Genomic DNA, 15,068 nt, shown 5'->3' on the forward strand with positions numbered 1-15,068 from the left:
ACTGTTCAGAAAGTTAAGCCAAGTCTCAACTCCCTTGAGATCTCAATAGGTTTTTGTTTTATTATAAACAATCACTCAGCTGTCTAAATATATGGATTAGAAGTTAAAAACAAATTACTATTTAATTACTACAGCAAATATCTGAAATTTGAGAGGCTATTTTCTTGCAACAATGTCAAATTAATTCATAGCCAATCAAAGCAACCTGTTACTTAAAGTAATTTGAGATGGATAATAAATGTCAACAGATTTTTCACAAAAGTCATAAAAGGTGAGACTTACCATTTAGCCCCACTAAACATACTTTGACAGTACTAGTATTTCTAAAAACCTAAGTCCTAAAAAAGCTCTAGGCCCAGAAAAATCTAATTTCCTTTGAAAAAGGACATCAAAAATATGCTGCAAAGTTGATTCACTCTGAAGTTCTTACAAGGAAACAAATATGAAGGCAATATGGAGAAATAACAGAAGAATTAGAAAGTGAAGATAAGTTTAAAAAAATGAAGTAATTTAAATTGAGTAACCAGAAAAGGTTTACTAAGATTACAAAAAGATTCTTATCCCCAGTTTATACCTTTTTTAGAGGTTTCAGAAAGAAAATCACAAACTTTCTTCCAGTTATCATTTTTTCCATCATTTTACCAAAATAAATATTTATGGACTTAAACAAACCATTTCGATAAACTCAGCATCGTATAAAATCTTGTCTAGTTAAAAGTACCGGTAAAACAGCACTCACTGTGCAAAGGTTTTATCTATGAGGTCCACGTGGTTGATCTTCACAATGCATTCATTTTCATGGAAAAGCCCATCACGCCTAGATCTACTATTTTCTTCAATACCACGGATAAAGAGTCCCAGCATCCTAAAAGGCAAAAGATTTTATTTTATTTTTTAATATGAAAACTTTCCTTATTCTGCTGGTATTAATTTATACCAACTAAATATATACATTTCTCTCTGCTTTATATGAGATGAGATAGACTGTTATGAAGTACTTAACCTAAAGGAAGAATTTCCAGTTCTTGCTTCAATTAACAAGAAGTGGACTACAAGAAACACTAAGAAAAACTGCTGGACATTAGCGCTAATCCGCATGCTAGAACTTCTGGAAGCATTAAATCTTGTAAGTCATACTTAGAGAAATGAAGTAAAACACCTAGATCTCCACATTCAGATAAAAAGTTGTACATAGTTTATGCAATACATGTCTAACACTAAGATTAAATTGCTCTGAAGAAAATCACAAATGGCTATCACGAACGGTTTAAAAGTTAATGTTCTAACTAGACTGTAATAAACTAAACCAGCAATAGAATTAGACAGAAATAACCAAAGTTTCTATGTTTGAGAAGTCTCTGAAACTTTTCAGTTCTCAAGACCCTATTGTGATACATGACAGCAATACCATTATTCACATTGTAGGACATCAGCAGAACATCAAAACCTAAGGTTTTGTTTGTTTTTGTTTGTTTGTTTTTGAAACCAGGTTATGTGCAAATTGAAAACTGAGGTGCAGCACAGAAACTTCTCATGATGCATTAAGTGAAGCAAAACTCCAGCGTGGCTAACTGCTAGGAACACTGGGCTATTCCTGACCTACCTGGAGTATCTGTATTGCAAATCACAGCTTAGCGTAGATATATCAAATGATATAAGGTCCCAAAAACCTGACAACTGCATGTTTGTGAAGACCTTTTATCATCCAATTTTATCCACTAAATTTCCATACCACATCAGCACAGACAGATGACCTTTAGAGACCATTTTCTATTGATTATACTCCATAAAATATTAATGTGCAATTTCCAACTTTGCCAGCACTCCAATCGCAAAACAGAAGTCTTGCACTTTTTTCTCAGATTCATGACTGCCTCTCATATTTAATTCCATTCAACATATTCACAGCAAGCCATTTCAAATGACACGATATTCATTGTTCATGTGTAACATTCTGATGTTAGATTTACTTTATAGTAAGATTTAAAATTGATATTTATGTCTAAAGCAACGTAGTTTAAATGAAAACTTGGTTCCAACTGAATATTAGGTCTTCAAAACATCTCGCAAAAAAAAAAAAAAAAAAATCACATCAGGATTTTCTTGCAGCCTGTGCTACCCTTCACTAAAGGACTGAGAGGGCAAGCAATGGTGAGGGCCCATGGCCCTACTGATGACAACCATCCAACCAGCTGCAATCAAGAAGCTACACACTTAGAACTAGTTCAATGTAATTACAAAAAGATAGAAACCAATAGAAGCAGGGAAATTAAGGAAATTAAAAATTAAGTCAGTTGCTATAATCTTACCTAATCCTACTGTGCCTAGGTGCTGCATTCATGTAACGCTATAGGCTTGCCCACTTGTCTAAAACCTATTGTGAGCACTGTGGTAACTGAGTGGCTTGAGTTACACATGCTATGGCAGCTGAAATTCATGACTCCGTTAATTATTTCATACAATCTCAATTTTAGCATTGTTTTAATGCACTATTAAATTTTAATTTCCTTTTTTAACGATATCTAAGTGCTGAAGAAAGGGAAAAAATATTTCCATTAGTTTTGTAATTCCTATATAAGAGTTCATAAATTAATAAGATGTTTTAACTACCTCTAGAAAAATTTTGCTCTGCAGCAGCACTAGGTCTAAAGCCAGCATTACCTTATTAGTAGATAACTGTTTACAATTGAAATACCAGACCAAGTTGGTCATGGCCAATGTGCCTCCATAAATTGCACCCTGTCATTAACAGAAATAAAAGATGTCCTTCTGTACTTTCTCATCTTTGATGAGTTAAAATTTATTTAATTAAGCCTGGGTCTAGTGTTTAAGAGGTAAGAGTGATTTAAGTCACCCTAGTGCTCTTACAAAGATGTATGGTTCTGCCGAGGGTCATTACAATTTCAAAACAACTGTTTAAACAAGTAGGACATTTGTAAAAAAAAAAAACAAAACAAAAAAACAAAAAACAACCTACAACCCACTACTGTGCTCTGAGGGATCCCCAAGAGCATTTGTAGACAAAGACATAATAAAATGTACACTATGCAGACCAAGGAACTCCTTTCTTTCATTATGGAGGTCTTTAAAAGCTACACCCAAAACAGCGAGATTTCAATACAGAACGGCATTACAGTTACAAAATTAGTGATTTTAACAGCTTGTGATTTCATCACATTTTGAAATACAGTGTACACACTCCAGCATTCATGGCATAACCAAACCAAACAACCACTGTCTGCATTTTGTGCCGGGCAATGAACACAAGCACCTTGCTCAAGAGAGGCAGCCTGCAAAGCCTCACACAACTCAGACCTCCTTCAGTTCCCATGCAAGACCAACTTTCTTCTTGAGACAGTGACATTTTTCCAGCAAGTGGTTATCTACTTTCCCCTTTGGCAAATAAAACATTCTGAAGGAATGTGGGTTCACTAACAACCACAGATGGCACTGAGAAAACATTTACATATACAGACCTTTACAAGGCAATTTAATCCTTCATGTTCTCTGTCCTACGTAAAAGTTGACAAGTAAAGAAACATTTAAGGATTAGACAATTTTTACTTTTGCAATAATTGGCTTTGTATTACAGGCAGCCACTTTACTATATAATAGTGTCATTTATGGCACTGGCAATTTCCCGTCTCTTATACAGGGCTGCCAGTGTCAAATTAACTCTCTGGCTAAGCCTTCGCATGTCAAATTTCAGTCCAGATGTTTTATTTATTTATTTTTATTTTTACCATTCCAGTTGCATAGCTTGGAAAATAGTTATAATGAAAATGCTGACACAGTCTTAACTACAGTACATCAATATGAGCATGCTGCTATAATAGGCTTTTGTGATCTCAAGAGACTATGTTAAATCATTTATAATTAAAGTAATTGTATTGTGACAAAGAAAAGTTCATGGTATAGTACACATTTTATAAATGCTATGCAACCAAATCTGAAAGGTAGCTTGAAAAAAATGAGGCATGACCAGGCAAGCAGATTTTTTTTTTTTTTTGACTTTTCTTGTCTGACAAGTCATTAAGAAAGGGCCTATGCAGAGAAATCCAATTGAAAACAAAAAACAAACAAAAAAACAAAATCACAACAAAATATAACCAACCCTGACATCTTAGAAATACATTGTTCTGCTCAGAGTCTAGTTTACTATTCAGAGAAGAAAAACAATTACACAATTGAGACAATTAAAAGAACAAATATGAACAAATTGGTTGGTATTGTCTCATGTAACTAACACTAGTAAACATTTTGGTAATGGAAGACAGGGTCATAGACTCAAGTAACAATTTTTACATATTTTTAAGCATTTGTTCTTCCTTATGGTTATACAGCAGGTACTTTAATAGAACTGAAACTGAAATCCTTTCATTAAAATACTTCTTGAGCAATGCAGAAAATATCTTACCTTCCACTCAAAGATGAAAAAAAGGGCACTACGTGTATTCCCAAGGGTCCACCTTCCCCAGAAATCTCCACTGTTTTTGTCATTTCACTAAAAAAAAAGCACAAGAAAACATCTCATATGCTTCTTCACATAATTTTCTACCTTAAAAACAAATTCTAACCGAAAAACAAATGATTTGATGAAATAGCATAAAGTATAGAAACGATATTACACTCAGAACTCACTAATATATAAATTCAAAATGCCTAAAAATTTCTTTAATCTTTCTTTAGATTAGGATTTATGTACTTGGAAAAAGAAAGACACCAAACACTAGACAATTTCCTAAGTGCATCCTTTAGTAGATTAACCAGAATATTTAAAATAAGCTTTGAAGTCAGGGGATACTTCATTCCATTAAAGAAATTCTATTCTACATGTTCTAGAAAAAAAGCAACTTTTTAACTTAAGTTTCACATTAGCTGCTTCAGTCAATTATCCCCATGTGGACCCATTATGAACACGCAGATCACACACTAAAGACATCAAACAAATAAGCAAGTTAATTGAATTATGTTTAAGTATCTTGCTTTCTGCCCTGTGTTGCATACAACCTCAGACATACACACACACAAAAAAACATGATCAAAATTGCAACTCAGCCCATTTCTTCAGGAAGTTTCCTTCCTCAAAAAGCATTACCAATAACCTGTGTATTATCTCTGACAATACAACGAAAATTTTTTTGCTGTTTCATGGCTAGGTGCCGTTTCTTTTCCTATTGAGTACTTTACACTGCTAGCCTTGCAGTGACCTTAGTTCTATTCTGGGTGATCACAGTTTGAAAAGGAAGGTACTTGAATTGGCTAGAACTTCAAAAAAGATCAGAAGGGGGCGAGTTCTACATTTCAGTACGGAATTCCTACCTTCTGTGCTAGTCTACATTTACCGTTACACCTCCCTCCCCCCGAATCACACCGAACAGCAACGCTAGGGATTAGTGGCCAGAGGAAAGCTACTGGGTATTTCCCTTCACATTAGGAATACTCTAATCCAGTTGAACTGTAAAAAGCTCTGTCTATGCCTGCACATCAACCCTACAGTTTTACCAGTTCTGTAAGTGCTGAACTGAGTGACCACTTTACATAGTGCCCTGAGTTACAGACGCAGTCAGTCTGATCTAAGTGCAGGCTGCTGTTGAGCAGAAGACTGACATTTCTGCAAACACCTTACAACAGATCTAGAGAGCGCACCTCTACAAGATGAGAAACACCTCCGACTCCTTCCTTCCCCCAGCGGTGTTTTCCTGAGCAATAACTTCTGCAGGGATCTGCTGACTGATCGCCCTGGCCTGTGGCCTTTTGATTCGATGCAAGAATGGGCAGAAGGGCACGGCTGTAAGGGCAGAATCTGTGACCACCCTTGAAGGGAGGCCCTCGTTACACCAGACTGGGCATTACAGAAAAACACAGGGTACACCTAAAACAAGGGAAACAACAATTACTGCAACTGATCTTAGACAAATTCTGCCATTGCTTTCTAATAATGTAATACTTTTATTTTTAAAAAGCTTTTATCCAGTTGTATAATGATTAATCAGAAGCAACTTGCCCTTGGTACAATGATTCTTATCTTGCTCAGTTAAATATGGAATGAGAAAATAAACTTATACAGTTTTGAGAGGGTTTCTGTAATTTTTTTCTCCCCAGAAGACTGACTGGAATGAATTTGTATTCCACATAAATGAAATGGACAAATCCTGAACAACAAACCACTATTGATCCCGACATAAAAGATTTCCATTTTACTATATCTATAACACAGGCATTATCAGCATGTATTGCTATTTTTCTTTCCTGTATTCCCCCCTCTTCATGAACCAGGCTTGGAAATCCTGACAAAAATCTTCCTATGAGGTTTTTTTTTTGTTTTTTTTTTTTTTTTGGTTTGGTCTTAGTAAACTTTTTTTTTTCTAGTGAAACTAAAAACAAAGAAAGAAAAGCTAGATTCCACTCAGGATTGTTCCCAAAATCTCAAAAACACACATGTAGGAAGCTAACTTTCTTTCAGGTCCACCTTCAATTTCCATCAATTCTCTTAATAGACATTAAAATAGACATTAAAAATGTCATTAAAATGGCACTTGTATTATCTTTTGAACTTGTACAGAACCAAAACATATAAGGGAGTTAAGTCCTAAAGGTCCAGAAAATATTCAACAGTAGCAAATGGGTTTTCATTTGTAAAGGGAGAAATTTAAATAAATCCTGATTGTCCCCAGATAACCCTGTGTTGCTTAAGGACTCCCGTGAAGAGTTGTCTTCCTAAGCAACGGTAAAATAGAGCAGTAATTTTCTGAGGGTGACCACGACAGACAGGTTACCTGTCATCTTAAATCAATGCACTTACAGTTATAAGTCAGCTCAAGGCCAAAGATAACATACAAGTTTATTTTTAAAATCTATTCACTAGGAAAAATTGGTTTCTTCCTGAAAACAAGTAGCATGCAGATCGTTTGTTACTTTTAAAAACAGTGACACATCCTAGATGTACTAAAGCACTAAATATCCAGAACAAGAGGACACCACGTATATGTATCTAAAAGGTACTTTATATTTCAAAATGAAAAAACTACAACTCTGAATTACTTTTCATTCCCAAATGTGGTTATTATTTAAACCTAAAAAGAAAACTGCCCTTCACAACAACATTAATAGACCTTAGAGGACATACTGTTTTTATATCATACCTATGAAGGCCTGAGAGTTTAAAATAAATAACTAAAGCAGGATATCTGGGATTGGGCTTTGTTGATTTAGAAACCTCAAAGATTAAAGACTTGGAAAAAACTGACATCATCCACTCCTACTGTCCATCTTCCAGCTGGTTTCATCTGCCCAAAAGAACAGCTTAACTCCAGCAGCATACTGGGCCACACTGACTTGCACTTTAAACTACAGTGGCAAGAGAATTGGGGAATAGGTGTGGGTGAATGAAATGCTGAACAGGATGAGCTTTAAGTTTAAGGATACTAAACTCTACAGGCACGAGGAAGCCCAAGGTGCTGGGACTCTGAGTTTGACAGTCACATTAAAAAACTGATAGCGAGTGGTGGGGGAGAATGCAGAGCAGCTTTCCATATTTTGGTTGACAGCTTTGATAGTGAGATTGGATGGATTTTCTGCAATATTCAACACATTAAAAACAACCTAATCCCCAAAGAAGAAAAGCTAACTTCCAAAACTTAGTAACCTACTTGTAACCTATTCCTATTTTCAATCTCTCCTCTACATCTCAAATGCATTTTGCACTAAGTGAAAAGCCAACTCTGACCTATCAAGTCAGTATGCAAAGACGTGGAGTCCAACTGCAGGCTAGGGATGAGAGGCCAGGAGCATCAGTTCACAGGTGAGCGACGCACAGAGCATCAGTGCGTTCTCCAGGAGCAGACAGAGATACTGCCTCAGAAAATCCTGTCCCTGCCGGGTTTGCAATGCAGTAAGTACAGGTATGTTCTTACAGCAATCAACATAAGTGAACTTTTTAAAAGTGTTTATTTCAGTGAAACTAATCAGAATTGCAAGGTTTACCCCAACTAGAAACACTGCACTGCAGCTTCTTCGAATGCGTGCTGGTGTCTCCCTTCCCCTCCGCTGCTGCACTAACCGTGTCTGTGGTCTCAGCAGGGACGGCACCTGCCCTGCGTTACCTGCCTGCTGCATCCAAGGCCACAGTCAACACCATACTATTGATTTTTAACCTGAAGAAGCTGTCGTCATTTACTATGTAAATTCTTCAGTGCTGGATGTTTATTGATTTCTGCCAGATTCTTTACAGTCTATCACATTTGGCAGGAAGGCTTGCCATGCATATTATTAAAAATGCTGATGAGTACAGTTTAGAGAAAGAAGGTCTGTGTACGTGTGTGTGTAGTGAGCATGCACAACAGTCCATTGTTAACACAGAAAGCAAAATTTAAGTGGAGCGCTGCATATTCAGTGGCCATCAGTCTGTTCTTCACACTGACAGTGCCCTTGCCGTCAAATATTATAGCTCCCTCTCCTGAAAACTGCATCAGGTATTACCAATTTGTCAAATACACAATAGGGAAAGCTTTGACAGCTGAAGGCTCCTCTACCAACTATCCAATAATACTGAAGAACTGACCTCAGCCGCTGAAACGCAGATTCTTAAAAGGGACCTCTCTCCACAGGTAAATGTTTTGCAGTTTTGCAGTAGGATTTTGTTTGCTAAGGGGATTTGACCTTCCCAAATTACCAATGCTAGGAGGATTTTGGTAGGATTTCTCTTTGAGAATGCAGTAAGATGCAACCTACAGCTGATTATTTTTTTTTAAACATATAGAAGACAGCACCTCAGAAAAAAAAGTTCTTTCTACATGGGGCAAAACTTGTCATCATGTGCATGTCACAAGGATCTACTGCCTGAGTATTAAGTATTTATCATCCCAATAGCATATTCTTCTCCATTTTATCCCTATTCAACACCTGCACATAACTAAGCAACAAGCTTTCAATAGATCACTGAATTCCTTGTATATTTTTAAGGGTACAGTTAGCAAGCTGCTGTATTTGAAAAAAAAAAATCTCAGCACAGGATGTCATGTCCCCCGTTGCAAACAGATAAGCATAGCTGACGGAAATGTCACTCAGATGCAGAGAGCTCACTCACAGGTGAAGTTACTGAGCTGCTCTTCTCTGCTTGTCCCTCACACGTGCCTCCAGCCCCAGGGGCCGATGCTGCCATTCTGGGGAGGAGAGAATCCACCAACAAGGGCTGCTCGCATTTGTTAGAGTGCACAGGCTATGGGTGATACCACGTTATAAAGGGAATTTTTAAGAGGAAGTACACGCAGATCTATTCAAATAAAGAGGGTGATGACTGTCCATGCACTTCTTTCACACATTACCAGTCAGTTGCTAATGGTAATGAAGTATCTGTACCCATCTTTTTGGAGAAGGCAGCCTAACTACAGCTGCCAGAAAACACATTTTCCTCCCACCTCCTACCCCTGTTTCCATTTTTTCCTTCCCCTTTTAAACCAGATGCTCAAAAGTTCTGATGAAAATGACTTGGAAACTCTAAAGAAGAAACTGGAGCTGGAGATACTAAATAGTGTGAATACACTCAAAGATAGATGTAAGTCTGAGCAATATCCAAACAGCGATGGAGAGTACCCTGCAAGGAGAGGAGAAAATAATAATGTGAAGGGTCACAAAGGAGCTTTCCAGGCACAGCCAAAACTGCTCACTTGCTTCTAAGAGAGTCAGGCATGTTTCAGCTGTTCCATTCCACACGGGGTGGAAAAAAAAAAAAAAAAGAAAAAACAAACAAACAAACAACAACAAAAACACTCACAAAAAGTTTAAATATTTACTATGAAATAATGTCATAATCTTCCAGTTTCAGGTTTGAGGAAGCAACCAATCATCTCCTCATATCTAAAATGTGTTAATCTAGTAAAGATGTCACTGCAATACAGATTTTTCCCCACTAAAATTTGTTAGCTCTCACAAGATCAGCTGTCTGTAAGTTTAAAGACAAATCAGACAGCCTGCAGGCACAGGTTTTTGTCTTTTTTTGTTTTTTAATCAAGTTGTTCCACTTCTGTGTTGTTAGACTACTGCAAGACACAGAAGGTGGTTAAAAAAAAAAAAAGTAAATTACAGAGAAGAAAAAACACTGCCGTTACACTTTAATTATGTATCTACAGTGCTTAAACCAAGGAACTAACCCTGACCTCTGCTAAAAAGAAGTGGGAAGACAGCAAAACAGAACATAATGAAAACACGTAATGAATTATCTATGCATAAATTACTCTTTCAGTTCCAACTAATCCACTGCTATTAAGCTAAACATCCACTTCCAAGCAGATACAAGTTTCCTGTCTCTTAAAACTGTCATTTTTACTAAGAAACAGAAGAAAGGTTTCAGTATTTCCATGTGCACTGTCCTACAGGACTAAAGGTTTTGGGCTGTAACACATTTCACTCTGATTTTTGTAGAGTACTGAGACCCCACTGTTCATTTAAAAATCTTTCAGTCCTCATCTAGAATAGGCAGCAAGGAAAAATACCAAATTTTCTACAATGATGGTATTAGCTTGGCTTCTCTTGTTCTGAACATTATCTTTACCAGCAAACACAAAATAAAAAATCCACCTTCACAAATTACAAGAGGATTATAATTAGTCCTGCTTTTATTTATTCCTTTAAGAACTGCCAATAACAGGCTGTTTCATGTCTTCCTCCAGCAAAGTTCATCTCTCAGAAGGTCATGTTAAATTTTTCAGACTCCTGAGGGATACAGTTCCGAAAAGTTTCCAAGTACTTCTACAGTGAAATGTTTTCTAGAGAATCCAGGCAAGGAAATTTCCTTCCTATTAGCTTCTTCATAGAGGAGCTAGAAGTCCTCCATACTGCCCATCATTTCATTTACCCAATGTGCACCTTTCTAATTTTAACTACTTAATTTAATGAACTGATTTACTTCAAATGGAACAGTTTTCCTACTTGAATGAGAATTATAAAGTAAGCCAGGTCTGAAGCCTTTCCCTTCAACTGACCAGGTTTCACAACCATAAAATATTAATCATGATGTTCTTTATTTTGCTTCCCTCTGAAATACCCATTACTGGCTACAGTTAGAGAAGGGACATTGACCTCAGATAGGCTGCTGCTCTGATGAGAAGCCTCAGATAATTTTCTTAGGTGACTAGGTGCTATTTTATTTAAGTGCTATAGGTCATAATGATCAAATTCAATGGCAGAAAGGAGTATTTTCTGGTAAAAGCAGCAGTCACAATAGTGGTTTTCTTTTCTTCCATAGCATGGAGCAGCTCTCAGGCTGAAATATTAGTTTCATTATCATCATTAAACTTAACATGACTTATTTAAATGAAGATTTATAGTATCATGACTCAGTGGTCCTTCATGGCCCTAAAACCTTTGAAATATAACAAGACAGACACCTGCACAAATTATAATTTACTTATTTTCCAGAAAAAACAGCATGAAAGGAACCAAATTATATATCAAGATGTTACTTACATTTTTTTGTGGAATTAACTGTTTTCTTCATTTTATTAATAAGAGCTTCTAATACAAATAATTAGTTAGATTCAATCAAATTAAGATACTAGTAAGAAAGATAGATAGTCTCTAGTGATTGATTCATTATTTTTTCTTTATAAAACAATTCCTCCTAAAGAAAATACCTCTATAAAACAGTTTTTAAAATAACTCCGCACTTCTCTAAGGAGAAAGCTATACAACAGCAAAATCACTGCCTTAAAATGTATATTCTTTAACTTTTAAAATTCTGGTAAATTTCACAGAAATGCCAACAAGTTTTACAGAACAGTGTTTTCTGAATTCCCCCTAACTACACTGTTTTAAGAAATGAGAATGTATTGCAAATACTTGAACATATTTCATAATTTTTAGGGAGTGGAAAAACAAACAAACAAACAAAAAACCCAACAGCTCATTTTATCAATACTTCCAGGCAAAACAGTGTTTTAAAAAAATCTCAAGGTACTCCTCTCCTCAGGCCCCTAGGATGCACAGCAAGTTATATTTTGGTAGAACTATTTCACTGGAGTTCTGCATTTAAGGAAACTGCTCCTCTCTATATTGCTGTTGATGGTTTTTTTTGGTCAGTGTTTTTCTTTAATTCATTAATCTCAATCCAGATTATGATGAATCACATACCTACAAAAAGTTACAACCAACACAGAAAGGTTGTTGGGAATACATTGTTCTGACTAGTTTTTCCTCTGCTCCCTGTCTGGTTCAGCACTTTGATGCTCAGTCATTGAGTGGGACCCAATCTATATCCTTTGTCATTTTTCCTTCCATACTCCTCCCTCCAAGGGGGTTTGCATATTTCAACAAAAAATTTGAGAGAATTAGGTTCATTGAGTGTTTTGTGATATAATAGAGAAGACCTGTCCATTTCAGGATTTGAAATATAACACAGACGTCTTGTCATCCTTCTCACTGCCAAAGCTTCTGATGACACCACCAAAATACAAGTGAATACAACCACCATCTTCTGAAGAATCTCAAATATAAGCAATAACTTGGTTAACCTGATAAACCCTAATATGTGCTCAGATAACTCCTAAGAGAACTTAGATGATCTAAAACATGCTAGTAAAAGCATAAAGACAACAATAAATCTGAGCATAGCATGAGCAGAGCTTGATTAATCCACATAACAAATTAACAGATCAAGAGACAAATGAGCGCATATATTTGGTGATGAATAACTACCTCAGGTGAAACAAACTGTAGATGACTTGAGCAAAATTATATAAAGAGAAAAAAACATTAGCAACTAAGCTGACTAAGTTCAATGCCTGCATGATGAACACTAATCAGCTAGCATGTAACTTAGAGGCCTGGCAGGTGCAAAGAAGGCTGGAAGAGCACTCCAATTCCTTTCCATGATGAGACCATTCTAAAAATATACATCAGTGACAGCCAGCAAGAGAAGAAAGTACAAAATGGCATACAAAAGCAGGTGACAAGGAGGGCTCAGAGGGGAAAAAACGCAGACAGATGAGTCGAGAAGCACAACCATACCAAGGTGAAAGAATCTCCCATGAAAGAAATGAAATGATGACACACAGAACAAGACTAAGAAATTAACTCTCTTGTATGGAAAAGACTGATTTTTATGTGCTCTAAAAGGGAAGGTGATCTCTCCAGCAAAACCCTGGCATGGGCCATAAAACCAGAGTCCCTGCTCTGACAGACTTCCGCACATGCTTTGGGTATAGAACTTCATGCCTCTTTCCTGGAACCCCATCTATAAAAAATGGGAATATTAGCACTTGTTTTTTCTCAGGTATTTGTGAGGATAAATGCTCAAAGATTACAGCATGCAGATATTATTCATTACACTGTTTTTATTTTATACTGTTTTGACAAACAACTATGAGTTGCAGAATTACACTAAATGATTATTTGCTTTCCTCAAAATTGAAATGGAAATTTATTTTTGATGTCTTACCTGTCACACACACATCTCCCATATGACACTTTTCTTTTATTATATAACATGCTATTATATCACTACAGTTTTTCAGCAAACACAATACACTGGACAAAGTGTGTTGAATACCTTAATTCTCTTCCCTACTCAAAAAGGTTATTTTAGCACAACCTTAATCTCCACTCAAAACTGAAATTTAGGCTTAGGATGGGACAGGAGAGTAACAATATGAAAACACTTTGCTTTAAATTTGCCAGGTCAAATCCTTATTATCAACACTGAGGATGTGAATGACCTACTTTGTGATACTATACACCAAAATTAACAAGTCAGGCTGCAGTAACAAATGTAAACTGTTTTTTTAAGCAGTTATTTAAAGGTTTGTGGTGTGTTTTTTTGTTTGTTTGTTTTGTTTGTTTTTTTTAACTTCAGTTCAGCCATTCAAGATTTTCCTTGTGATTTCAGGAACAATAAACCCCAAAACTAAATATTAAACTTGTTGAGAACACCTAGTTTCTTCTTATTTCAGCTATACCGCGATCAAATTCTACTGTATTGGCTTCCAAGCCAGATTATATATTTACTTAAGTTCCATTCAAAATTTGGACTGGTCAAAATAGAAGGTATTTCCCAAATTAACAATATGAACCCTACCACCTTCAGTTCTAACAGCACTAGCCATCTCTGGTCTGTTGTAAATGAAGAGAGGAAATAGATGCATTCAATCCGACTACCCTAGTGAGGTAATGCACAGGGAAATACTGCAAATATTAGCTATAGTTTTCACAGTGTATAAACATAGAAATAAAATCTACTACAGTATATAGTGAAGTAATAACCTTACAGAGGTGACATTTTAACTGAAAAAGATTGTTTTAGGATTATATGGTTCAGCCAAATGGTTATTTCAGATATAACATACTACGCAAGAACATCCTCTATCTGGAGACATTAAATACTTGCAAAATTGCAAACCAGTGAATATACAATAGTATCATACCTCCATCTTACCCTTATACTGCAAACACAAGTAAAACTTTCCATAATCGCCAACCGGGGTAAAAGATTGACATGTGCAAATAAATTCTTCGGTATATGCACTGAGTGAATTTTTAGAATGGGAAAAGGGATGAGGAAGAAGAGATCATGATGATAACGAGCACAACACAGGCGCAGGTGGAAGAAGTCAGTCTTGACTTGCATATTGACTAAACATGCTCAAGTCAGCGCCGCACCGAAGATGTTCCTACCTGACAGGGAGCCGGGCCCTCTGAGATGACAACAGTTCTGTAGGTCCACTGAGGTTCATCTCCCCATCCTCAAAGGATCCCTGGGAAGCACCCTGTTGAGAGATTTCAAAGCACATTTTGAAACTAAGCACGTATTTATGCCTATAGAACACTGACTGTGTGGATATTATTGAGCCGGTGCTTGAAAGAGAAAATAAATAGTAAGTAACATCACCCCCTTGACAGGGAGGTCCGAAAGGCCCATTTTGTATGGAGCGTACGCAACAACTTTCACAGAAATGGGAGGGCATCTACAGTCTTGTTTGCTCAGTCCAGAGTCCCACCACGCTTCCACTGACATTCTGGTTCAATAAGCCAGAAGGCCATTCCCACCACCTCTGGGAAGAGAGGAGTGAGATTTT

General features: G+C 36.5%; 1 protein-coding gene across 6 annotated transcripts in view; it reads right to left on the reverse strand.

Moving 5' to 3' along the window:
- Window positions 1-15,068, reverse strand: part of PARD3B (par-3 family cell polarity regulator beta) — a 399,412-nt gene that overhangs the window by 222,818 nt on the left and 161,526 nt on the right. For all 6 annotated transcript variants that reach the window (XM_066999115.1, XM_066999113.1, XM_066999112.1 and 3 more), the window contains 3 exons: window positions 14,668-14,759; window positions 4,418-4,504; window positions 740-865 (listed from right to left, as the gene is read on the reverse strand). In XM_066999115.1, coding sequence (XP_066855216.1) covers window positions 740-865; window positions 4,418-4,504; window positions 14,668-14,759 — 305 coding nt within the window. The remainder of the gene's footprint in view (window positions 1-739; window positions 866-4,417; window positions 4,505-14,667; window positions 14,760-15,068) is intronic.

Source organism: Anser cygnoides, chromosome 6 (assembly GCF_040182565.1).
Source record: "Anser cygnoides isolate HZ-2024a breed goose chromosome 6, Taihu_goose_T2T_genome, whole genome shotgun sequence".
NCBI lineage: Eukaryota > Metazoa > Chordata > Aves > Anseriformes > Anatidae > Anser > Anser cygnoides.